Raw genomic sequence first — 26,420 nt, 5'->3', positions numbered from 1 at the left:
CGGGGGCCAGTCTCCAAGAAGGGTATGACGAAGTCCCGAGAACTCAGGGCTGCTGAAAGCCACGGGAAGGTTTTCAAAGGAGATGGTGTTTCAAGCCGGACCCTAGAGGATCCGGCAGAGCTCCCTGGCAGAGACGGGCTGAGCGGGAGGAACGGGTGGGCTCACAGATGCTAGAGCGCACACCTGGGCCCGCGGGGATGAGCCGTGCCCCGGGGGCGGGAGGTGAGGAGCAGAGGCGGGAGCTGGAATCACGTTGCTGCCCGTCTGCACTGCCAGGCTGGAATCTAGGCTTTGCCCCACGGGCCACAGGGTGCCACTGGAAGCTTTTGAGCAAGACAACTGGGTGAAAGCATCTATCAGAAATCATGTTGTTTGCAGACCCAGGCCCGGGCCTGGAAAATTAGCCCTCGGCAGTTCAGAAAAGAGCTGGCTTCAGACCCTCGGGCACCTCTCTCGACTCCCCAGTGCCTAGAACAGACCCTAGAATGACCGAGGGCAGGAGTCGGTCCTCAGTGCTCTCCCGGCTAGTAAAACCCCAGGCGTGTTCCAGATCTTCTCCCATCTCGCCCAGCCCATCCCTCACCTCCTCTCCGGCCTGAGTAAAACTAGTGCTCCAGGGTGCCCCGCGCACGCCAGGCAGCGGAAACCACCTTCCATTCTCGCAGGCGCCCTCCGGGGTGGAGAGGACTCGTGGACCTCGTGGCTCAGAGGCTCAGGGGCTGCCCGGCTGCCCCGAGGGGAGCTGGGGCTTGGGTCAGACCTTCTGGTTCCAGCTGGGGGAGTGGGGGGCGCGCGGGGGGTAGGGTGGAGAGCAAGAGGAGGCAGGCAGGGCATTCCTGGGGGCTCCCCAGCCAGGCCCCAGGACCAGGTGGCCGGACCCCAGTCTGAGGGCTCCTGCCCCACGCCTGGGGCTGCGGTCAGACGCCCCCGGGCTGGGTCTGGGGTGGGAACACGCAGGCACTCACGCACGCACATCACCACAACCCCAAAGCCTGCGAGCAGCAGCTGTCTTAGACAGAAAGACTTTATTTCTTTTAATGAAATGATTTAGGACATAACTCAATACGTTATAAAAACCATTCCCCAGAGGACATTTTTATATCCTATGCGAAGTAAATAATCATCTCCCTTCTTGAAGAGGAAAACCTCCCCGAAAGGCTTCCTCAGAGATCCTTGGGTCCAGCAGGCTCTGAGGGTGGCTGGGCTGACACTATTCTGAAAACCTTCTACTGGGTTGGCCCAAAATTTCATTCGGGTTATCTCCCCCTCACCCCACCTCCCGCCCCCCGTAACATCTTATGAAAAACTCAAATGAACTTTTTGGCCAATCCAATGTAACACGAATGCCAGAAGGAAGGCCGATTCCAAACCCCCTCTCCTTTCACAGAGGGGAAAACGGGCGCTGGTCTGCTCAAGGCTGCTGGGCATCAGCGGCAGACCTGGGACCCCCGCCCAGGACCGCCGCCCCAACCCACCTGCCTCTCTCCCCCCGGGCTCCTCCTCTGGGCCGCTGGGGGCAAGCTGGGTGCCACTGCTGAACGCTGGGTGGCGGGACAGCCTCAGCCTTCTCCGGGAAGTGCATCCGGCGCGCAGGGCCCAGGCCGGCTCGGGCTTCAGGGGCAGAGAGACCCGCAGAAGCAGGAGACACAGCTCACCATCCCATCACCCGCCTCGGGCCAGGCGTCCGCCAGGGCCAGCTGTTCCCGCCTCTGACACTGAGAGCCTTTCTGTGCCTTTGCTCCTGTCTTGCGGATGAGAAGTCTTGGCAGTCAGAGTGAGTATGGCTTAAGGAAAGAATAACGGCTACTTAATACAAGCAGCCTGGGTGGGCCAAGTCTTTCTGGGGGGCCCTCCGAGGGGGAGGAAGATGACGCATCCTCGGGGCTGCAAAGGGGGCCCTCTGATCTAGGCGACCTCGGGGAGCTTTTCCTTCCGCTGGCACTCCCGGTCCACCAGGAAGGGATGCAGGAACGTCAGCAGAGTCAGCAGCACCAGGATCAAGTTCACCTGGAGGGTGAGGGGGCAGTGAGGCCAAGTCCACCGCCGTGCAGGGGCCAGAATCCCACCCGGTTTCTCCTCTGCGTCCCACTCAGACCTGACGGCGCCCTCTGTGATGGACTTCGGGTGACTTTTCGTTCCGACCCCCTAGGGCAGGGCAAGGAGGTACGCTGTGCCCATTTCACAGGTGGAGAAACTGAGGCCTGCAGAGTCCCTGATGACCTGGGAGGCCATCCACGTTAACCCTTTGGCTTCGGGGCTCCCCAGCACACGGTTGGGTTCTCCCACGGACTCCCGTTGGAAAAGCAAGACCCAGGATGTAGCCATGTGCAGAAACGTTCCCGTGGGAACCACACCCAGGCCACCCCGGCCAGGCAAGGGACAATCCCTGCTGGAGACCAACGCAGTCGCCCCGATCTGAGTCTAAGGCCAGGGTCCCCGCCCCCCAGTACTCACGTATAACGGGTCATCCTGGAGCGGGCCTTTGATGAGGGTGAACAGAGGGAACTGCAGCAAAGACACCACAGCCGACAGGGCCATCACGAGTCCAAACAGCTTCCCGAAGTGCTCCGAGGGGAACCTGGGGGGCAGAGGAGGTTCTGGCGGGCTCTGGCGACCCTCGCTCCACGGAGAGGCCGGGCTCTGATGGGTCTTGGTCAGCCCCCTGCTCCCGTCCCCCTAGGCTACGCCAGCCGTCACTTACCCACACCCACAGGGCCCCCCTTCACCTCTGCTCAGGCTTTCAAGCCACGGACCACAGAGACAGACCCGCGATCAACCCGGGGAAAACAGCAGGGCCCGAGGAGGTCTCAGGAAAGACACAGATACATCCACCATATGCTAAGTGATGCATGCACCAGCAGAAGAAGCAAGAAGAATGACCTCCCTGGTGGTCTAGTGGGTTAACACGCTGTACTTGCAATGTAAGGGGTGTGGGTTTTTGATCCCCAGTCAGGGAACTAAGATCTCACAAGCAGTGCGGCAGGGCCAAGAAAATATTCCCCCCCAAGAAAAGAAGAAAAAAGGAGAACAGAGTGCCACGAGAAAAGAAAAAGCGTTCTTTCTGTCCTTCCCTGGGAGAGCTACAACAGAAGAGGGCTTTGGAGGGTGAGTAGGAGTTCGCCAGGCAGATGACAGAGGCAGAGGGGAGCAGAGGCGAAGGGCGGTCCTGGGTGTGAAGGCTCTGCCCGCCCACAGCCTCCAGTGCGCGCCCCCACCACGTCTGGGGCTCCTCCTGCCTGCTGCGCCCCCAGCACGCCTCCCCCCGCCCCGGGGCACCCCCCATCGGGGAGCGCCAAGCCCACTTACGCCAGCGTGAGGAAGGCGGCGTTGCAGCCGTAGAGGAAGGAGCGGCTGATCACCTGCAGCACGAAGGTGGCGTACTGCAGCGGTAGCACCGGCATGGACGCGCAGACGGCAAAGCCCAGGCACAGCAGCGACGTCAGCGCCAGCGAGGGCACCGCCGCGCGCAGGGCGGCGGCCTTGCCCGGGGCCCCTGGACCGAAAGGGGACAGGAGGCTGCCGCGACGCCCACGGCGGGGGGCCGCGCGGACCCCTCCTCTCCGTGCGCCCCATCCCCAGCCCACCGGCACAGGCGGACAACTCACTTCCTGAACATTCGGAGGAGGCTCTTGAAAGTCCCCTGGACTGCCAGATCCAACCAGTCCATGCTAAAGGAGATCAGTCCTGAACATTCACTGGAAGGACTGATGCTGAAGCTGAAGCTACAATACTTTGGCCACCTGATGCGAAGAACTGACTCATTGGAAAAGACCCTGATGCTGAGAAAGATTGAAGGCAGGAGGAGAAGGGGACAGCAGAGGATGTGATGGTGGAATGGCATCACCGACTCGATGGACATGGGTTTGGGTGGACTCTGGGAGTTGGTGATGGACAGAGGAGCCTGGCGGGCTGCAGCCCACGGGGTCTCAGAGACAACAACAGTGGCGGAAGGACGGCCCGGCCCCGCTGCGGGGCGGCCCCAGGACAGGAGCCTGCAGGGTGCTGCCTTTCATCTAAGAAGGAGAAACTGTTTACGCAAACAGAGTCTGTCTTCAAGGGGAAAAAAAGAATCAAAGCAATTACAAATGAGGACAGGAAGGGAGGCCAGGGGCCCCAGGAGGGAGCTAAACGTGGTGGCTGGATCTCGCTTCCTAGTCGTGGCTTTGGAATAATGTCAACTCTTGATACAAAAATGTTCTTAAACATTAAATCAGAGTAATAGGAAGAACACAAGCAAAGCAATTCCCCCCCCCCCAAAAAATCCAATGAGATGAAACCAATGAACACAACTTTTTATATCAAGTTGCTGACTCTTAAAATACCATAATTTTGACTGGCAGCTCCTAGGGGACATGTCTGCAGAATGAGAATGGGGGAAAGGAAGGCATGCCAGCATTCAGCACTGATCCTGCTAAACCAGTAATTAATTATCCATAAATTATATTAAAAAAACTATATATAGAATATATATATGTGTGTGTGTATATATAGCATACAGTATATGTATATATAGTATATATGTATAGTATTTTAGGAGCCATGATTTTCAGAAGAGAAGAGGTACAAATGCAAAAATCAAGTAAAATTTGAACTAAAATATCAGTATTAGGTATTCACGATTTATTTTTTTTCATCCAAAAGATTATGTATATCTTACCTCTGAGGCCTAAACCCAATGAGAGCCCAGGAGAATTGGAAACCCCAGCATCCAGATTGCCATCTTTAAACACCGTTTCTCATTCAAAGGGACCCAGGACTATTTGAAGGGATGGCTGGTTTCAGGTCTGGGTCAGGAAACCACCCAGTCAAAGGGACCCAAGCACTCTCTAAAACCAACGGGACTTTCTGTAAAGGACACAGATGCTGGACTGGTCACACTCCTAGGGGTCAAGGATGAGGGAGCCTGAACCTCAAGAAGGATCATCAGAGACGGACTGAAACACATCAGACATACTTAAAGTAAGATTTCGAAAGAGAAACTATGAGTGGTTACCCCTGGAAGTTGCTTAGATACCAACTCACTTTTCTGAAACTAGTAAAGAAGAGGAAAAAGTGTGCACTGCACATTCATGTCTGACTCTTTTGCGACCCCATGGACTGTAGCCCGCCAGGCTCCTCTGTCCTTGGGATTCTCCAGGCAAGAACACTGGCATGGGTTGCCATTCCCTTTCTCCAGGGGATCCTCCTGACCCAGGGATGGAACCTGGGTCTCCATTATTCAGGCGGATTCTTCACCATTTGAGCCACCAGGGAGACTCAAACAGAGGAAAAATACGCATTTATTTCAGGGTAAACAAAATAGTTAATAAAGTTTGTCTTTCTAGAGAAAGTTTTAGCTATGAAAAGCAGAAGGAAAGAGTAATAGAAATTCTCTATTTCGCAACCCTAATACAATAATGGGTCTAGGCATCGAGCATCAGTAGCTGCAAGTTGTGCAGCTGATGACAAACTTTTACAACAGGCGGATCAGACTGACAAGGTCTGAGTGCACGGATCAATCGTAACATCATAAGAAGGCGGCAACCGGTACCCAGGGTCTGCGGATGAGAGCTCGGAGGAAGCCCACGGCTCCACCTCTTGTTATTCTCGCCAAAAGATACTAAACTGAATCCCCAGTCTGCCTGTTTACAGACAGAGTCCAATCAAAGGAACACTTTAAAATGACATGCAGAGGGTGCCAAATGCAAAATGTGGGAAGCCTGACAGGACAAATAACCCACTTCCTTCATTAAACGAACAAAGGGGGAAAAGCGGGTGGGGGACACAGAGACTTACTACACTGTGTGGCCCCGGGATGGATCCGAATTTGAACAGATCGGTGACGAAAAGACACAGATGAGACCATTAGCGAAATTCTAACAGGACTTCATGAACAGATGACACTGAGATATTATCGGAGGCTGTCTCAGGTGTCATCATGATATTCCTCCCAGCGATGCTGCACTTAAACAAAAGAGGCCTTACTTGTTGGCACTACAAACTGTACTGTTTACAGATGAAATGACCTGATGTCTGAGGTTTGCTTTAGAAGCAGCTCGGAGAAGCGGGGCGGGGGGAGATGAAACTCTAGGCGTGCCGGCAGCTCCCTGGGGTCCAGCGGTTAGGACTCAGCACGCTCACTGCCGTGGCCAGGGTCCAACCCCCTGGCTGGGGAACCTAGACCCCACAGGCCGCGCGGAGTTCTCATCCCAGGATCAGGCCCCAGCTCCCTGGCAGGACGCCGCCTGCCCCTTCTCCCCCCTCTCTGACCCCGCCCGAGCACACCCCTATTCCAGAACCACCTTCTAGGGCTCCTCGGCTTCCTCAAGGTTTCACTCTCTTTCACCACCAAGAACAATGACCCCGCTGCGTTCCTGGGCCACGCCCCCAGGCCCTCACCTTTATCTTGCCACTTCTCACTCCTCCATTGGGAGCCTAGAGGCGGCTTCCGCCAGGAACACACAGCATCGCTACCCTGCTGGGTGCTGCCACAGCCCCCTGCAGGTTTATTTCAGGGACCGCAAACCTTGATTACTGGCATTTCTCTACTCTCTAGACTAGAACAGCGCGAGAACAAGGGCGTAACTGTCAGGCCTGTGACCGAACTGGAACTGTTCTTGGCACATAAATGGCACTCAGTGACTAGTGGGTGGATGGATAGACGGATGATGGATGGATGGTGGATGGATGGACGGATGCGTGATGAATGGATAAAAGGACAGATGATGAATGGAAGGATGAATGATGGAAGAATGAATGAGTGATGGATGGATGGGTGGATAAAAGGACAGATGATGGATGAAGGATGAAGGATGGAAGGATGAATGATGGATGAATGAGTGATGGATGGATAGGTGATGGGTGGATAAAAGGACAGATAGTAGATGATGGATGAATGATGGAAGGATGAGTGATGGATGAATGAGTGATGGATGGATGATTGATGGATGGATAGATGATGGGTGGATAAAAGGATAGATAGTGGATGATGGAAGGATGAGTGATGGATGAATGAGTGATGGATGAATGAGTGATGGATGAATGAGTGATGGGTGATGGATGAATGAATGATGGATGGGTGATGGATGGATAAAAGGACAGGTGATGCAGGGATGGATGAACGAGCCATGGATGGATGAATAGATAGATACAAGTAGAAAAGGATTTAAGAAAAAAAGACGATGAGCGTGGAGGTAAACAAAAACCTCCCCCAGGCTGGCTCCCTGGCCCTCTGGAGCGCGGGGCTCACCTGTTTTCTTCGCCTCCTCCTGGTACTTGTGTTTGAGCCGGTCCATGAGCAGGCCGTTCCAGGGCGCACACAGCACTCCGAAGAACTGAGTCACGGCAAAGGCGTTTGTGTAGGTGCTGACTGCAGAGGGCAGAGAGGGGTTGGGTGGCGAGAGCTCTTTAGGACTGCCTTCCAGAGGAGGCCACCCACTGCCCCTGCCCTGCCTGACCCTCCAGCCCACACCCCAGGCTCAGACCTCCCTCGGAGCACAGAGCCCTGCTGAGCTCAGCCCTGGTGCCAAGTCCCCAGAGGCGATGTGCAGAGGAGATGTCTCCCGGTCCCACCGCCTACCTAGCGCGCTATCCTTGCTGGCCAAGTTGTTCAGCAGGGAGTTGAGGGTGCCAATGAAGAGGTAATGCCACAGCTGTATCACGGACAGCCACACCACGTGCCAGGTAAAGCGCTGAGAGAAGACATAGCTCCAGAAGGAGCCGGGTGCCTGCTGCTCTCCAGGGGTCTCTGAAGGCGGGGGAAGGACATTAGGCCAAGAGTTACCATTAAATTGGGGGAGGAGAGGGTGCAGAGGTCTCACCGGGAGAGCCCGAGCGCTGAGCTCACTCGCTCTTGCCTCCCCAGGCTCTCCGAGGGCAACACCCCCACCTCCACGCAACATCCCAGCCCCACCGCCGGCCACGGCTCTCCCACGCTCTGCCATCTGACCCTTCACGGCTGGGACGCTTCTCACACTACCAACCTTCTTGGCAGGATGAGGAAGACAGGCAAGGAGAGAAGAAAGTCAGAGGAGAGTGCGGGATGGTGGGGGACAGCGAGGATTTCAGCGGCTGCGAACCGCCCCCCCTCCTCTTTCAGGACCAGCATCTGAGTCTCCCATAGAAACCTTCCCCGCCCTGCTCTTCACGGTCCAGGTGAGCTCTGAGCCTCACCCCAGGCTGCCCAATGGGATCGGTCTCCTCGAGGGGCAGGCAGGCGAGGATTTGACCCTGGGGTCCCCAGGGGCATCTGCTTCGGCTGCTCCTGGATGCAGCCTGACAAGCTCACTCCTTCCTTCATTGGGTGAACTTCCCAGGGTCTTATTCTTGTTTCTACCTTAGCCAGCAGTGCTCTGTGACATTTATAACCAAGGCCCGAAACAGACAGAGAAAGGTGAGGCGAACTGGAGATGGGTCAGTGAGAGAGCGCTGACCCACGGGACGTGCGGATACTGGACAGATAAGGCACACCAAGGAGTGGGCGGGGAAGGGAAGGCGAGCGATGGAAGACTGAACTCTGGGGAGCAGGGGTGCGGTGCGATGGGAAAGGAACCGGGGACGGAAAGGAGAGACGAAGTGGGAATGTTTGCCCCCCTCTGGACCCCCTGGAGGCTGAGGGGATCGGGAAGATCCTACAGGTCTTTTTGCCACCTGACCTTCTCTGGCCTTGAGTCCCCGGCAAAGCTCTGGAGGTGAAGAACCACGCTGGCCGCAGGGGAAGACCAGGTTCTGGGTGGGGGGGAAATGGGTTAACCAGCGGACTTCACCTTTCTTCGGGGAAATGAACTCCTTTGACTGCAGCTCCAGCTTTTTGGACTCAGCTGCCTTCTTGTCTTCCTCTTGGGGGCTGTCCCCAGAGCAGAGACTGTGGAAACGGAAGCTCTATCAGCCCAAGCCAAGGACTGGGAGCTGAGCCTGACACGCCTGCGGGCTGCGGGGAAGGGAAATGGTCCCTCTCACTGCACATTGGGATCACCTTTTCACAGCCCCGGCCCCCGCGTCCAGGCCCAGAGCAGCTGAGTCAGAAGGTCTGGGCGTGGAAGGCAGGCTCCCGCTATCTTTTTTAGAAACATCTCCAGGTAATCCCAGCAGTTCTAACCTGCAGCCACACACAGGAGTGAGGGAAGGGCAGGAAAGGTGGAACAGGCGTGGGTTCGAATCCCAGCCCTGCCTCTTCCTCGCTGCGGCAACGCGGCTCAGACCTAAGTCTCTGAGCCTCACTGTTCTCATCTGGAAGATGGAGACTCGGATGTGCATCCAAGGACTACCGTGAGACAAGGCCAGAGAGCATGCCGGGCCGCCAGGGAGTGAGGAGCCTCCAGCAAACGTCCCCGCCGCTGCTGCTTGCACCACGCGGACGCAGAGATGGTCCCATTTCTTCACCTGCTCTCCTCTCTACTCCTTGCAAAGGAACTTGGAGGCTCTGTTTTCCCAACCCCTGAATCTGGGCTGGCCTCGTGAGCGGCTTCAACCAAGACGACCCATCACAAGAGACGCACCGGGCCTCCCTGGGGGCTCAGCGGTGGAGAATCCGCCTGCCGATGCAGGAGCCACGGGTTCGACCCCTGATCCGGGAGGATCCCACGTGCTGCGGAGCAACTAACCCCGGGCGCCAGGACGATCGGCCTGTGCACTGTAGAGCCTGGGGCTCTGAGCCCCGGGGCGGCGGTTACTGAAGCCTGCGCGCCCAAGACCCTGTGCTCCCAACAACAGAAGCCCCGGCAGCGAGAAGCCCGCTCGCCACAACCCGAGAAGAGCCCGTGCAGCAGCAAAGATCCAGCGCGGCCAGAAACAAACAATAATGCATAAATTTATTTAGAAAATAAATAAACAGTGTGCCAAGCCCAGCCTTAAACCGGAAGAAACCTTGGGCATTTCTGCACACTGTCTTGCAACCCTGAAACCAGTAAGTGAAGAAGCGCAAGCTAGCCTGCTGGAGGATGTGAGCCACGTGACTCAGATATCCTCGCCATCCCAGACAAGCAGACAAATCCCATGTGAGTAAGGCCATCCTAGGCCAGCCGGCCCCCGGCTAGCCGTCCAGACTATCGCAGGCATGAGAAGTCCTGTCAAGAGCATTCAAGTAACTCTCTGATCAGTAGAACTAGACAGCTACCCCTTGACTTGGGGAGATAATAAACACCTAACATTCTTAAGTTTTGGGATCGTTCGTTACGCAGCAGTAGCTAACCGATACATCCGTGGTCTAGTCCTCTTCTCCAGAGACTGGTTTCCTCTGCCCTACTGTAACCATGTCCACCCCAAACCCTCTTCCCACACCAGGTCAGAGAAGGGGCTCTGGCCACACCGTCCCCAGCTCACAGTCCTTACCCATAGCGGTAGTCGGCGGGCAGCGGGTAGGGGATGTGCCCCCGGGGCATCAGGAGGAGAGTGCGCCCGACGTGCCAGACACTGCAGACAGAGATGAAGATGAAGGAGGCCTTGATGGTGATGCCCTGTTCATAAAGGAGCTGCAGAGAAGGGGGGACAGGTCAGCGCAACAGTCAGGTTCACACCAGCATTACTCACGACGTCCGAAAGGTGGGCATAAACCAACGTCCCTTCCTGGGTGCATGGATAAGCAGCTCTGGCACCCACACACAGCAGAAGAGTAGTCAGTCTTGAAAGGAAGGAAATTCTGACACCGGCTAAAACAGACTTTGAGCTTTAAGGGTATGATGCTAAATGAAATAACACAGTCACAGTAAGAAAAAAAAATAGTATGTGATTCTACTTAGGAGGTACTTGCAGTAGCCAAGATCACAGAAGTAGAAATTGTAACAGTGGTTGACAGGGTCTAGGGGGAGGCAGATGGGGGCTGGGGAGTTACTGCCTAACGGGCAGTTTCAGCTTCACAGGGTTGAGAAGAGTCCCAGAGATGGGTGCTGGTGATGGCCGTACAACAACATGAATGAACTCAATGCTACTGAACTGCACACTTAGACACGGTGAAGGTGGCGAAGTTTACATTGTCATAACCTGCGCATTTTATCATACAAAAAGTCCAGGTAAGAATCCGGGGCTGAAACTTATCTCTAAAAACGAGTCTCGGTCCAGGCTCTTGCCTTCTATGCTGGAAGCTGATTATGGATGCCTGGAGCCCACCCCAAGGCCTGGCCAGCAGCAGGGGTGATAAACACGGGCTACTGCCACCCTCTACCTTGATGATGAGGAAGACCGCCGAGGAGGAGTCAAACGCTCCGTTGTACATGGTGATGATGGTCGAGCGGTGTTTGCCAAACAGGTTCCCGATCTGGAGAACACAGGACCAGCCTGAGTCACTTACTCACCCGTGAAACACATCCCGTACACCCAGCAAGCGTCAGGCCCTCGTACGCAGACCCTCCTCTGCCCCAGGAGCTGCCACTCCAGCTGGGCCCCCCCATCAGAGGCCGCCAAAGCAGCGGGGGCTTGTGCCTGCCCCCGCCTGCCCCAAGGCCCCGCCCGGCGCCCTCGGCCGCCTCGCACCTGCAGGTTGGTGATCAGGAACAGGATGCCCCCCACGGCGAGCATGGGCATGGCCAGGAAGAGCAGCACAGCTGAGTCTGCAAGGATCCGAGACGGAGGCGGGGTGACGCCACCCGGAGCCCCAAACACGGAGCCCCGCGCTCTGGGGCTCCCCCTGCTCCCTACAAGTCTGTGCTCAGGGCCCCGATTCCCCAGCACCCCCCAAGGGTATCAGGGGACCATCAAGGCTCCCTCACATGCTCCTGCAAAGGGACCCTCCTCCCCATCAAAGATGACCCTTGGTCGATGGCAGGCTGGATGTCTACAGATAGAGGCAGGACTCGACCTGCTGCCCGCTTCCTTCACTAAATCACGCAACCCCTCTTTCATCTTGACACTGCAGGGCAGGGGAGCCTGGGCTGAGCCCACACACCCACTCACTGCACTGAGCTGGATTCTGAGTCTGCGACTGTCATCTCATCTGATAAACGGGAACACCAGTCCCTGCTCGTCTGCCTTCCTAAGGCACTGTGAGATCTGAGTGAGAGAATGCTCGTGAACTGCCTTCCCTCTGTTCATTAGACTTTGACCATTTCCTTTGTGGTAGGTGTTGTACCTGGCGTTAGAAGTGCAGGGTGAAGAAAAAGAATTTCTTGCCCTAAGCCCTTTTCAAGACCAACATGCAAAAAAAAAAAAAAAAAAAAATTCCAATTGCTCTGCCAAATGTTGGACAAGAAGACCAGACTAAGAACAACTAAGCACCAAGGATTGGAGCTGGTGCTCAGTCGCGGCCGACTCTTTGCAGCCCCACGGACTGTAGCCCGCCAGGCTCCACCGTCCATGGGATTCTCCAGGCAAGAATACTGGAGTGGGTTGGCATTTTCTTCTCCAGGGGAGCTTCCCGACCCAGGGATCAAACCCAGGTCTTCTGCACTGCAGGCAGACGCTTTACAGTCTGAGCTACTAGGGAAGCCCTAACTATAAAAATAAGTACAATGAAAACAGTGTTAATAAATTGTAACTGAATGCAGTTGCACTTAGAATGTTCAAAGCCTGATTTCTGCTCTTGCCAGTGTTAAAATTACCCCTGCTCTATGCGATTTTCCGAGTGAAATCAGAGGCCTGAATGAGAAATAAAAACAGAGTAACATTCCCACCAGGTGATTCAACCTTAACAAAGCATATGTGTGCTTCCTAATAATATTCTTAAAGTAACTACTGTTCTAGTAACTACTGTTCCCTACCTCGAGATACACTGTAAACTCCCTCATTTCAGAGCATTCACACTCCTTACCATTCAATTTCTGTCTCTAGAAAAGGTGCCTCCCCAAATGCCCTGCAGGTTGGCTGAGATTCCTTTCAAAAATAGCATCACTGTGGTCTCGACACTTTTTCCAAAACCAAAAAGCCCCATTTTCTGGGGGAAGGGCAAATCGTGGCTCCAGTGATTCACAGATGGGAGTCAAACGTAGCCAGCCATTACGTCCACACTCGGCCACTTGAAAGTCACATTCAGGCTTTCAGGGACGAAGCTGAGCTGATGAGCAGAGTGGGTTTTAAGTAACTGGCTTGAGGATCCAGGCTGCCTCCCGAGGTCTGCTCAGACAGAACCCTCCGTCGGCTGGGTTCACGGAACACCAACGGAGACCACCAGCGTCGGGCCAGTCACTCACAGCAGAGTCAGCTGCTCTTTCCTCCTAAGCCCAAACCTGAGCCCCGCGACCTGACTCGGGGGAGAAGCCCGGAAGGCAGCTGTCGACCTCTATAATGAGACGCCGCGGGCAAAGAGCACAGCTGGGGCCCCAGCCCCACTTCCCACTAACCTGCGCTGTGGCCCTTGCTGAGTCTTTGCAAGGGGGTCTCTGACCTCGGCTTTCTCCTCTACACATTCCCCACTTTACTCCCCATGACGAAAGTGGGCAATAAACCAGACTGGGCATTGAACGGTGGCTCAGCTGGTAAAGAATCTGCCTGCAATGTGGAAGACCTGGCTTTGACCCCTGTGTTGGGAAGATCCCCTGGAGGAAGGGAAAGGCTACCCAGTCCAGTGTTCTTGCCTGGAGAATCCCCACGGACAGAGGAGCCTGGCCAGTTCAAGTCCGTGGGGTCGCAAAGAGTCAGACACGAGTCAGCTACTAAGCAGAGCACAGCACCCAGACCAGTAAAATTTGAAGAGGAACCTTTCTCGGCTCCGTAGAGTTGTCAGTTTGCACACTGCTAAGTCAGGATATTTTCAGCGACAACCGTGTATGTTTTCATTTCTTTTCTTTCTGCTTTTTTTGGCCATGCTGTGAAATCTTCATCCTCCGAGCAAGGATCACAAATCCAAGCAGAAGTGCACACTGGACTGCCAGGGAATTCCCTATTATTTCATTTTTTAAAAAGAGAGGACATTCTCAGACATAACAGAAGGATGCAGTCTTTTAAATCAATTCTTTCTCTCTGAAGCAATTTCTCCCCTGTCCTTATTTTTCACATTTCTCACTAAGCTGTTTTTAGAGGCCAGCAATAACTCCCTCAAGGGCCCTTTCCAGCTCAGAGCCTGTGGATCTGAGTCCTTGTGGGGTCAGCGTCCCCCCAGGCCCCTTCTGCCCCTGCCCCGTCCAGCAGGTGCCTGAGGTCACGACCCTCCCGACAGCACTCACCTGCAGAGGTGAAGGCTATGGTGAGTGTGGCGCTGGTGTAGAGAAATCTGGAACACAGAAGGGGAGACGGAGAATGTCGTCATGAAGAGAGAAACCTGGGGGGCTCCCCTTGTGACCTGGTGACTTGGACTCGGACCTCCCAACGCAGGGGCCCGGGTTCAACTCCCGGCCAGGGAACTAGACCCCACATACTGCAATAAGGCCCAATGCAGCCAAACATTTCTTTAAAAGACAGAGAAGCCTGGAGGGTGGATCCAAGGTCCTCCAGCCTAGAAGTCCTAACCCGCCAAGCCCTTAAAGATGTCTGTGCCTGGCCTACAAAACCTGGAGTTCAAACGCCTCTTGCTGTGTGACCTTGGGCAAGGCACTGCACTCTCTTAGAAGCTTTTTTCTATCAAGGAAATGACTGGACTGATGTAGACCCCAAGCTTAAAGTTCTAGGATGCTATAGATTTCACGACCAAGATCCCATAAGCCTTTTAGACGTGTTTGGGGGTCTTGTTAGGCAGGGGGTAATAAAAACAGGGCTTATGTGTGAAGTTCTGATTTATGACAAGAACTACATATCTGGTCCTTGTCCCCAGGTCTTGACACAGGGCTTCTAATAATCTTATAAGCTCCTGCATAGAAGACACCATGAGCATCTTTTGTTCTCCTGTTCTGATGAGATAACTGTGGATGCGCTCTGGAAAAGCCACAATGAGATGCTTGGAATTTCCACCCCTGTGTCCACCTTTCTACAGAGAGCGAAGAGGGCTGGAAATGGAGGAGTTTGCAGAGCTCCCAGGTTGGCAAACACCTCCACAGAACAGGAGGATGCTGCACCCCAAGCCCAGAGGGACGCAGGAGTTCCTGGGCTCGGAACCACTGCCCACCTGGCCCTGTGTCTCTTCATGTGGCTGTTAACCTGTATCCTTTATCCCACCCTTTCAGGAACTGGTCAAGGTGTCTCCCTGCATTCAGCAAGCCCTTTAGCAAAGAACTGAATCCAAGGAGGAGGTCAGGGGCATCTCAAGAGTTGCAGCTGACTCAGACAGATGTTGTGGGGAACCTGGGGACCTACCATTGCAACTGGCATCTTAGGGGGTTGGGGGCGGTCTGGTGGAACCAAGCCCTTAACCTGTGGGGTCTGCTACAGAGCCTCCAGAGAGACTGTCAGGACTGAGTTAAGTTATAAGACCCCCAAGGGCTTCCCTGATGGCTCAGCGGATAAAGAATCCACCTGCAATGCAGGAGACGTAAGAGACGCAGCTTCGATCCCTGGCTTGGGAAGATCCCCTGGAGGAGGGCACAGCAACCCGCCCCAGTATCCTTGCCTGGGAAATCCCATGGACGGAGGAGCCTGGCGGGCTCCAGTTCACGGGGGTCACGGTGAGTCGGACATGACCAAGCACTTGGCACACACACCTAAGACACCCAGCTGATGCCAGAGAGGGGCGTGCCACTTCACTTCTGACACATCTGTTGACCAGAAGTATCTCAGAAGTGGCATTTTCTGTGTAAAAGTGGAGGAGAAAACACAGGTGGGAAGACTGCGTTTTGCTTCACACACTCAAGGCTGGAGAAGAGGGAAAGGGCAACAGCAGCCCAGGAACGGCGGAGACAGTCGCCAAAGGGCCCAGGGAGCCAAGGACCTGCCGCGCCGTCGGCTAGGGCCTGGCCCGGCCGCCCTCCAGCCTCTCCGACAGCTGAACGGGAGACACCCGCGCTGCATCCTACTCACGCCCCGCAGGCCGCCACTTATCACAGAAGCCTGCCAGCTCAGCGGCACCCCTGTGAGCCAGCGAGGCCTTCCTCCTCCTCCTCCTCGACTACTCGGCCTGGGCACCCCCGTCGGAGGGAACCTGGAGTCCCAGCCGCCGAAGACACCCCGGGGCGCCGTCCTGCCTAACTTCTGGGAAGTGACGGGGTGGTGGGGGAGGCCAGGAAGTGGGTGGTGAGGAGCCACTTGGGTGTGATGAAGACACGGGGTCCCCTGCACCAAGGCAGAGAGAGACAGTTCCGTTTTTCTCTGTGGCCACACCACCCGGCGTGCGGGATCTGGGGTTCCCCGCCCAGGGATCGAACCTGCGCCCCTGCAGCGGGAGCTCCGAGTCTTATGGGTGTCAGCGGCAGTTCTAGGCTTTGCTGATTTCACAAGCCCTGCCCCAGGCCAGCCCCCGCTACGGGAAGCAGGCCTGGCCGCCTGCCGATTTCAGCACGACCGATGGCCCAGTTTCACATGCAACAGAGGAAGGAGGGGAGGAAAGGGAAGCAGGGGCTCAGGGAACAGGGAAGGTCGAGACAGGGTGCCCACACCCGGGCATGTTCCTGGCAGCGCCGCTGGAGCAAAGGCGCCCAGCTGCCTGGCCCGGGGCTCCCGGCAAAGGACGCCGCTGCCCAAAGTCCTCCTGCCCGGCCCTGCCCCGGGGCCCCTGGGACCTACATGGCAATGAGGCGGGCCACAGTGGTCTGGAAACGGTCGAAGATGTAGCCCGTGGGGAAGGTCATGAAGTTGTTCATGAAGGAGGCCAGGGTGAAGATGAGTGAGAACTGCTCGTCCCGGGCCCTGCAGTCTGGAGGAGAGACGGGCACATCTCAGGAGTCCAGGGCGGACGGGCCAACCCCCCACCAGTCCCAGCCTTCCTGCCAGGCGGGCACCCGGCCTGCCCCAGTCCAGGGCAGCCTCTTCCATCTCGGACAGCCTGCCGGGGGGCGGCGGGGACATTACCCCTCGGACGAGCTGAGCCGTGACAGCCGCTAATCACGCCTTGGGAGCGGGCATCTCCCTCCCCAGGCACCTCGTAGGTCCAGGTTGAGGGTGGGGGAGGCTGACGCCCCCTTTTTCTCACCACAGAAACCCTGGTGGGAGGGGGGGCGGGGCTGAAGTCTGAGTCCAGGCTCAGAGAGGGTCCTGCTTCCTTACCATCCAGCCCCGTGGCATTGCCCAGAGGCCCGGCATCCGGTTCACACAGCTCCTCAAAGTAATGCTGCTCTTTGAAGACGAACACCAGGGACGTCCAGCCAAAGAGGACGCCCGCGAAGCCGAGGCACTCCAGGAGGCCTGTCACCAGGGTGGCCACACGGAAGGGCAGGCTGCGGCCCTGCATGGCGCCAGGGGCAGCCGACGCTGCGATCCCACCGCTGGCCTCCGGGCTGACCCCGCCTGGCGTCTGAGCCCTTGGAAAACTCCTAGGGTCCCGGTGGCTCTCTGCTTTCTGGCTGTTTCAGGCTTGAGCAACAGTCATCCGCTGGGCTTCTCTGGCTCCTGAGAAGTCAGGCAGAGGCTGCTTGGTCCACAGGGCACTGCTGGGCAAGGCAGGGCGGACCAGAGACCAACTGTCAGAGCCAGTTACAAAAGCTCCTCCATCACACAGCTGGCAACAGCTGAGGAGGCTGGAGCTGAGCCCCAGTTTCAGAGGCCTGCCGCTGAGGAACAGAAGCAGTTTTGGGCCAGGCACAGAGGCTGGGGGCCCCGCACGAGTCCTCATTGAGCCTGCCGGTAACTCGGTTAAGTTGGTGTCTTCCTAGTTCCAGTTCACTGACCTAAGCAGGGAATTTTGTCAGCTTCCCCAGGTCACGTGGGCTGATGAGTCACACCGCCGGCAAGGCAGATGGCAAAAACATCCCCCCAAGCCCCCTCCTTCCCAGATCCCCCGCGATCCAAGGCTGGGACCCCCAATACCTCCACCCCAAACCCCGCGCCCCTCTTCCCATCACCATCCGCCGGGAAAGCACCCGAGAGCCGCTCCCCACCCCCATCTCGCTGCCCGCGGCCCGCGGCCCCTGGCACATGGTCAGCCGCCCGGCGGACAGGGGCGCCCAGAGGTTTGCGCAGCGCCGGAGCGCGCCGCCCCACCGGCCCCGCGTCCCCGGCTCCGGCCCCGCGTCCCCGCGCCCGCGGCGCCGGCCCCGCGTCCTAGCGACCCCGCGCCCCCGGCCCCCGGCCCCCGGCCCCCGGCCCCGCGCCCTACCGGCCTGCCGGCTCGCTGAGCTCCTCCGGCGGCCCGCCGCGCGCCCTTCCCGGCTTGCAGGCGCGCCGCCCCGCCCCGCCGGTCTCCCGCTCTGGGCGCGCGCGCGGAAACCCGGGGCGGGGCGGCGGGCAGAGCCGCCTCGGGCCCCGCGCTCTCCGTGACTTGCTGCTGCCCGGCCCTCGCAGTCTCGCGGCCTTTTTGACCACGCCCGGGGGCCTTCCCTTCCTGCCCGCGTCTGACCCCGGCGGCGCGTTTTCCTTTCTGATCCTCTTCCCCGCTCCCAGCTGCCATGACCGACGTAGTTTTAACGCTGTTGCGCGCACGGCCAGCACCGCCGCCTCCCGCCCCACGGAAAAAAACCACAAACTCACACAGCACACAGAGGGCTTGCCCGCAGACAGACGGACGGGACACACACCTGGACCACGTGCGCGGGCCCGGGTCACGGTTCTTCGCATTTGCCCACCAGCTCAACGCTTCCTCCTGAGTTTATGCTCCTCGCGCCGTCAGCAAATCCCAGCAGAGTCAGAGAACCAAAAACAAGAACTAGAAAGGGCAGACCAAAAAAAGCGCCTGATATGTCAGTTATTTCAGGAACTGTTGCCTCCATTGCAGGGCGTGCCTGCCTGCTCAGCTCGGTCGCTCACTCTCGTCTGACGCTTTGCGACCCCGTGGACCGCGGCACGCCAGGCCTCCCTGTCCGTCACCAACTCCCGGACCTTGCTCAAACTCGTCCATCCATTCCGTGGTGCCACCCAACCATCTCATCCTCTGTCATCCCCTTTTCCTCCTGCCTTCAATCTTTCCCAGTGTCAGGGTCTTTTCCAAGGAGTCAGTTCTTTGCATCAGGTGGCCAAAGTATTAGTTTCAGCATCAGCCCTTCCAGTGAATATTCAGGACTAATTTCCATTAGCATAATTCTTTGGTGCTCAGCTTTCTTTATAGTCCAACTCTCACATCCATACATGACTGGAAAAACCATAGCCTTGACTAGACGGAAAGACAGCAGAAGAAGATATTAAGAAGTGGCAAGAATACACAGAAGAACTATACAAAAAACATCTTCATGACCCAGATAATCACGAAGGTAAGATCACTTACCTAGAGCCAGACATCCTGGGATTCGAACTCAAGTGGGCCTTAGGAAGCATCACTATGAACAAAGCTAGTGGAGGTGATGGAATTCCACTTGAGCTGTTTCAAATCCTAAAAGATGATGCTGTGAAAGTGCTGCACTCAATATGCCCGCAAATTTGGAAAACTCAGCAGTGGCCCCAGGACTGGAAAATGTCCGTTTTCATTCCAATTCCTAAGAAAGGCAATGCCAAAGAATGCTCAAACTACCACACAATTGCACTCATCTCACACTCTAGTAAATAATGCTCAAAATTCTCCAAGTCACACTTCAATAGTACGTGAACTGTGAACTTCCAGAAGTTCAAGCTGAATTTAGCAAAGGCAGAGGAACCAGCGATCAAATTGCCAACATCCGCTATTCATCGAATATTCATTGAATCCATCCAATATTCATCGAAAATCCAAGAGAGTTCCAGAAAAAAAATCTACTTCTGCTTTATTGACTACGCCAAAGCCTTTAACTGTGTGGATCACAATAAACTGTGGAAAATTCTTCAAGAAATGGGAATACCAGACCACCTGACCTGCCTCTTGAGAAATCTGTATGAGGGTCAGGAAGCAGCAGTTAGAACTGGACATGGAACAACAGACTGGTTCCAAATAGGAAAAGGAGTACGTCAAGGCTGTATATTAACTTATTTAACTTATATGCAGAGGACATCATGAGAAATGCTGGACTGGATGAAGCACAAGCTAGAATTAAGATTGCTGGGAGAAATATCAATAACCTCAGATATGCAGATGACACCACCCTTATGGCAGAAAGTGAAGAGGAACTAAAGAGCCTCTTGATGAAAGTGAAAGAGGAGAGTGAAAAAGTTGGCTTAAAGCTTAACATTCAGAAAACTAAGATCATGGCATCTGATCCAATTACTTCATGCCAAATAGATGGGGAAACAGTGGAAACAGTGAGAGATTTGATTTTCTTAGGCTCCAAAATCACTGCAGATGGTGACTGCAGCCATGAAATTAAAAGATGCAATAAATAAATAAATAAAAGATGCTTGCTCCTTGGAAGAAAAGTTATGACCAACCTAGACAGCATATTAAAGAGCAGAGACATTACTTTGCCAACAAAGGTCTGTCTAGTTAAGGCTATGGTTTTTCCACAAGTCTTGTTTGGATGTGAGAGTTGGACTATAAAGAAGGCTAAGCGCCAAAGAGTTGATGCTTTTGAACTGTAGTGTTGGAGAAGACTCTTGAGAGTCCCTTGGACTGCAAGGAGATTCAACCAGTCCATCCTAAAGGAAATCAGTCCTGAATATTCACTGGAAGGAATGATGCTGCAGTTGAAACTCCAATACTTTGGCCACCTGATTCAAAGAACCGACTCACTGGAAAAGACCCTGATGCTGGGAAAGATTGAAGGCTGGAGGAGAAGGGGACGACAGAGGATGAGATGGTTGGATGGCATCACAGACTCAATGGACATGAGTTTGAGTAAACTCCGGGAGTTGGTGATGGACAGGGAGGCCTGGTGTGCTGCAGTCCACGGGGTCATAAAGAGTCGGACACGACTGAGCGACTGAACTGAGTAACTAGGCAGACCTTTGTTCGCAAAGTAATGTCTCTGCTTTTATTAATATGCTGTCTAATGTGCTCAGTCATGTCCGATTCTTTTCCACCCTGTGGACTGTAGCCCACTAGGAACCCCTTTCCCCTTCCCACTCTATTGGACTGTAGATTCTCCAGGCAAGAATGCTGGAGTGGGTTGTCATTTCCTTGCAGCACCTGCAGTCAACCAGATGGTGCTCTCGGAGGGGATTCAGAATGGAGGAAAGCAAGATACTGGCCCTAGACAGTTAGCATCTTATCTAGGAATAACTGCAAGAAGTGGAGATCCTAGATTGGTCCCCTGCTTGTCTGCTTTTGTGACTGGCAGTTATCTTTGCATGTGCGACAATATGGAGTGGGCTTTCTTTTTGGAAGGGGGGGAGGGCGGGTGTTTGTGTGTGTGTTGTTTTTCTCCAGGAAAATCTCCTAGATATCTTGGCTCGTCTGTTCGCTCTTTGGAACACTTCCTCGGAGCTCTCTGAGAGGCTGTGTCCCAGGCTGTCTCCTCAGAACTATCCCTGAATGAAACATAACTTGCAACTTTCAGTTTGTGGATTTTTTTTTTTTTAATTTTCGGTGGGCAGCACCTTTTCAGAGACCACCGCCTGGAGTGGTACCCAGGACCCCTTTGATTACTTCCTGCCTCACCCCCAGCCCAGGTTCTGAAAGAGTCAACCCACCAGACCTTGCTGATTAAGTATTCATTCACTGCTCCATTTTTTATTAATCAAAGACGTATAGAATTGCCCGCTGGAGCTTGTGATCAGCAGGAGAGAGCCGGCTCACCCAGCTGCCCTGCTCCCATGCCTGCCCAGAGCAAGTGAGCTGTTGGCTTCCGCGGTGACTGGTTCCTGTTCCCCGTGGAGAAAGCTGGATTGGGGGAGACAGCTTCTTGCATATTCAAGGCACTGTACAAAAACCCCCACGCCCAGTCTCCTGGGCTCCTCCTGGGGCTTAGGGACCCAAGCTCTCCAAGCCCACCCTTGCTTTTAATGAGGAAAAGTTAAGAGATTAGGAGGACAGTGGAAAGTCAGAAATAGGAACTGTTTTCAGGTCGCTGCCAAAACACCAAGGACAAAGCGTAACCAGCCAGGCATGGGGCGGTGGTGGCTCTGATCCTGAACCCAGATGCTCACGAGTTACAGGAGCTACAGAGCCCGAGCCAGCCCTTTGGGGATTCCCAGGTGGTCCTAATCCCGCCTGTCAATGCAGGACACAGAAGAGACGCTGGTTCTATCCTTAGGTCAGGAAGATCCCCTGGAGGACGGCATGACAACCCACTCCAGTATCCTTGCCTGGAGAATCCCGTGGACAGAGGAGCCTGGCGGGCTGCAGTCCACAGGTCACAAAGAGTCAGACTCGACTGAAGCAGCTTAGCACAGCTGCAAGCCAGCCCTTCGGAAGCCCTACCTGTAAGATGGAGCCAGGCGGTAGCCGGACTGTCCACCATAGGACAGGGTCTGCAGGCCCGCAGAAGCAGCCTTGGGAGGGGACTTCAGAGGAACTTGCCTTTTCTCGTCACTCTTAACACTCCCAGGTTCACACCGGCACGTGGGGCATCGGTCGCCTCGCCTCACTGACTCAGTGGACATGAGTTCGAGCAGCCTCCCCCCCGGAGACAGCGGGGGACAGAGAGGCCTGGCGCGCTGCAGTCCGTGGGTTGCAAAGAGTCGGACACGACTTTGCGATGGGACACCACCACCACAGTGGGACACTGATGAAAACAAGTCTTTTCTAAAAAAAAAAAAAAATTAATCGACGGGCGGAAAGCAGAGAAAGAAAATATAGCAACTCAGGATAACCAGGACCTAAGATGCAAGATTTTCCATTTGATGGTAAGGTGCAAAGACACAGAAATTAATTCAAGCCCTTGCCCCCGCTCTGGCGTGCGTGTGGGTCTCCGGAGGACCTGAGGGGTCAGTGAGTGTGGAAGCAGCGAGGGAGGGAACACGGGGTCAGTGCAGAGAGAGGGAGAGATTTTAGGGCATAAATCCAGGCCCGGAGCTGGGAGCGGACAGGCCATCAGGGCTCTGTCTACTTGCCCAATGCCCTCTGCTCTCAGTGACCCACCCGCCCACAGCTCTGTCTGCAGAAGGCACCCCTCTGGCCACGTGACCGTCTTGCTGACCCCATTGGGATCAAATAATAGGGTATTCTTTAACCCATTCCCATTTTATGTGGTTCGAGTTCCAGAAGCCAGCAGAGGCAGACGCCACTGAGATGAATCTCGAGCCTGACTCCGGTGAGGATTAGCCTGTAACATCAGAGAGCGGGGTGCTTACACAAGATCTGATGGTGAGCTGGTGAGCGCAGAGGTCTTCCTTCCTTCCCTCCTCACTTCCTTCCCCTTCACCCTGCATCCTTTTTTAATGGATCCACAAACATCCGGGGTGGGAGTGGGGTGGGGGGCGCTCTAGGGTTTTTGCCCAGTGCTGAGATTCAGAGACAAGAGATTCACCACCTTCCCTCCAGGAGCTCACACTCTAGTTGGGGAGCTGGACTGAGGGGCCCAGGATTTCTGCACAGAGGGGACGGTCTTGCAGGCCGAGGCTGGCTTGGAGCCGGGGCAGAGCTAGAGCATTCAGGAACCAGCTTGAGCAAGGTGGTGGAACGCTTGGGGCTGGAGTGGCTGCCTAAGTACGGCCTTTGGATGTCAGCCCGCATCAATCAATCAGGTCCTATCGATTGCGCCCCTTAATATCTCTCCTCTGCATCCTCGGCCACTGCCCGCTTCAGACACTCATCATCTCTCACCCGGACGTTACCTGCTTCCAAACCATCACCCTTCGGCTGCAAGAGTTAATGTCCGTAGTTACCATTTGATGACACTGCTCACCTGTTCAAGGACTTCCTGGTGGCTCAGACAGTGCAGCGTCTGCCTACAATGAGGAAGACCTGGGCTCAATCCCTGGGTCAGAAAGATCCCCTGAAGAAGGAAACGGCTACCCATTCTAGTATGCTTGCCTGGAGAACCCCATGGATGGAGGAGCCTGGTGGGCTACAGACCATGAGGTCACAAAGAGTCACAACTGAGCGACTTCACTTTCACCTGATCAGACCCGCCCCCCAGGCCAGAGAGTCAGTTGACCAGCCAGTGAAGGCCAGTCTGGGCTCTGCGGATACCAGCCGTGGGAACTTATTGCCCTGGGGTGTAGCACTGGGTCTCTTGCTTCCCACCCAAGTACTGGTGCTGAAGAGACTTTTCCTTCCCCTTATGAGCGTGTCTGGATACTTGGGCTCCACCCAATGGATGTTAAGACAAAGGGGTGGGAGGTGGGTATGTTTATTAAGGTCAAGGAGGAACGGTTTGCCAAACAAGGTAATGGGAATGCGTTTCACCAGCCCCCCCACACCCCCAGCAGGAGCCGTGACTGGCCCTCAGCAGCGTCAGCTCCCAGTCAGCCCCATGTCTACGCCAACCTCTCTCCTCCTCCGAATATTCTCGGCCAGGACCAACCCCCACCCCCACCCTAAGGGCACCCTTGGGACAGCGTCCACCTGCTCTCTCCTGCCCCTCACTCCCTTCCAGATAGTTACGTGGTCCCCTGGTTGAGACCCCACCTTTCCATGCAGGGCGCGTGGGCTCAGTCTCCGGTCAAAGATCTAAGTTCCTACATGCTCTGGGTGCAGCCAAGATGTTTTTTGAAAAGACGATCATCTCCAAATATTTTTGTGGATAAAGCGTGAACCATTCCTATAAAGGGCTTTGATTTCTGACATAATGAACACAAACAGAACAGAACGGAAACTTGTAGACAGTTCATAATCTGGGCTTGCTGCAAATCAAACTGATTCTCCTGGCTATGGTCGTGAATGAGGTTTGAAGGCCCTCCCTCAGAAGGCAAAACGTAAATGCACATGAAGAAGGAATTCATAGAGCCAGGACTCCATCTCAGGCCTGTCTGTGCTGATCGTGCTCGGCTGCCTCTCCAGTGGACTCTGAACTCTCTGCTTAGTGCCTGTGGGAACGACAGTGGAAGGATAAGACCCCCTCCGGAGAGGGGAATCTTGAAGATCACATCCAGGTTACTCATTGCCTGAGAGGAAACATACCGTAATCACCCCTGTCTCCGGACAGGTCATAAACATTTTCCGTATCTATCAGGATGTAATCATAGGCTTATCGATTATTAACTGGTTGGAACGTGAAACACAAGTTTATTGATTATTAACTGTTTGGAATGTAACTGCGGGCTTATTGACTGTTTGAACACAGAACACGTGAATGATTGGGTTATTGTAGTTGTATTTACCCTTCCTTTGTTTATGTAAGTCTCAAGGGAATTGGGGTGGTGGGTTTGGACATGTACACATGGGGTATAAAAGATTTCCACAAATGCTGGTAGGGGTCCTTGGCTAAGAGGAGACTCTGCTTTGGACCCGCCGGTGTAATAAACTGCACTCCACTATCTTCATTGTCCTTCTGAGTGAATTTGTTTCCCAGAAAGCGTGGCTCTAACACACACATTTTCTGTTTCATTTCAATTGGGGAGAAAAAAATCTTGAGGCAATGAAAAAAAAAAAAGACACTGTTATTGGGCCGATTACTGCTCTTCCTGACCCCTCGGGTTTCCATGTCCTTTTCTATAAAGTTGGAGTCAGGTTGCTGTGTAGATTAAAGATGTAAGGAAATTGTCCAGTTAGGACACTAGCTAATTAATAAATAGCAGCTGTCGTTGTTAAGAAAACTTATTTGGTTCCCGAAAAACGGGGAGGAAGTCACAGAGTCATACTTGAGAAGGATGGCAAAGCGCTCCTAACAGTCTAAAGGCTGAGCTCTGCTCCAGAACCTCCGCCCCTGAGATCTGAGCTCTCGCTGCTCCCAGCTGCACCGCCCTGTGACCCAGGGTGACCGGCTCACAGCACCGACTGGTCCAAAGCAGGGGCCGGGTGGACTGAACTCTGAGCTGCGGAAGGAAGTCTGTTGAGGAAGTCTGTTGAAAGGGTGGGGAGGGGCAGAGTCTCACCGCCGGACCCTTGAGTGGGTCCCCAGGTGTGTTCAAAGCAGCCTGACGGGGGTGGGCCGGCCACCCAGAGCCCTGTGTGAAGGCGAGGCCCCCTGCCCCACTAGGAAGACCTTTCTCTTTATCCTAGAGTGAATGTGGAAGGACCCCTCCCCCCAAAGAGGTGTGGAGGAGAGGGGGCGCTCTGGTGGAGGCTGGAGCCCACAGAGGTTAAAACCAGCCCAGCCGGTGCCGACGACGGACATGGGAGTCACGGCCCCACCACACTCAGCCTCCGGAGCCCCCGGCCTACTGCCCCCCGCCCTCCACTCAGCTCTCACTGGATTCTCATCAAGCCACTGCTGTTGGTAACTCTCCTGCACAGGCTGTGCTGGAACAGAGGGCCCTGGGTGCCCTGGGGACTGCTGACTCTCCAGAGCTGAGGACCAGGCTGGGAGACGCTGGCAACACCGAGGCCTCCCCACCCCTGAGGGAAAGAACGACAAGCGCCAGGAGCTTCTTCACTGAGCGCTGACCATCTGTTGGGCATTATTCTAAGTGCTCTGAGCTTGTTCTCTCTGAGCCTCACGACAATCCTGTGGGGATCGGTGGTGCTCTTATCTGGGCCAGCTGAGGCCCGGAGGGGCCACGCAAGTCCCGCAGGATCACCCCTGCAGTGTGTGGCGGGGTGGACTATAAACCCTGCTGCTCCAGCCACGACAGACGTTCTTATCCTGTATCCCACCCATCCCCTCTGACGGGCT

General features: G+C 55.1%; 1 protein-coding gene across 4 annotated transcripts; it reads right to left on the bottom strand.

The window, feature by feature from the left end:
- Nucleotides 1-1,006: 1,006 nt before the first annotated feature.
- SLC43A3 (solute carrier family 43 member 3) lies at nucleotides 1,007-18,416 on the bottom strand. 4 transcript variants are annotated; one of them, XM_065944138.1, is made up of 13 exons: nucleotides 18,394-18,416; nucleotides 16,975-17,354; nucleotides 16,495-16,624; nucleotides 14,070-14,116; nucleotides 11,446-11,522; nucleotides 11,138-11,230; nucleotides 10,309-10,448; nucleotides 8,745-8,842; nucleotides 7,559-7,726; nucleotides 7,229-7,348; nucleotides 3,307-3,493; nucleotides 2,455-2,578; nucleotides 1,007-2,007 (listed from the first exon to the last, which is right to left on the bottom strand). In XM_065944138.1, the coding sequence occupies exons 2-13, from the start codon at nucleotides 17,156-17,158 to the stop codon at nucleotides 1,906-1,908; spliced, it is 1,470 nt and encodes a 489-aa protein (XP_065800210.1). In that variant the 5' UTR covers nucleotides 17,159-17,354; nucleotides 18,394-18,416; the 3' UTR covers nucleotides 1,007-1,905. The 4 variants fall into 4 exon arrangements, with proteins under 4 accessions (XP_065800210.1, XP_065800209.1, XP_065800208.1 ...); XM_065944137.1 differs by lacking the exon at nucleotides 18,394-18,416 and adding an exon at nucleotides 18,023-18,224 and having other exon boundaries at nucleotides 16,975-17,357; XM_065944136.1 differs by lacking the exon at nucleotides 18,394-18,416 and adding an exon at nucleotides 18,023-18,224.
- Between the last annotated feature and the right edge of the window lie 8,004 nt (nucleotides 18,417-26,420).

Source organism: Muntiacus reevesi, chromosome 9 (assembly GCF_963930625.1).
Source record: "Muntiacus reevesi chromosome 9, mMunRee1.1, whole genome shotgun sequence".
NCBI lineage: Eukaryota > Metazoa > Chordata > Mammalia > Artiodactyla > Cervidae > Muntiacus > Muntiacus reevesi.
The sequence above is the reverse complement of the archived record's forward strand: the minus strand, read 5'-3'. Positions and strand labels throughout refer to the sequence as shown.

Coding starts and splice junctions, on each gene's coding strand:
- SLC43A3 (XM_065944138.1), bottom strand. CDS start 17,158: ATGCAGGGCCGCAGCCTGCCCTTCCGTGTGGCCACCCTGGTGACAGGC. Junction 7,727..8,744: donor GTTCATTTCCCCGAAGAAAG/GTGAAGTCCGCT, acceptor CCCCGCCTTCAG/AGACCCCTGGAGAGCAGCAG. Junction 3,494..7,228: donor GGAGGAGGCGAAGAAAACAG/GTGAGCCCCGCG, acceptor CTTTCGGTCCAG/GGGCCCCGGGCAAGGCCGCC.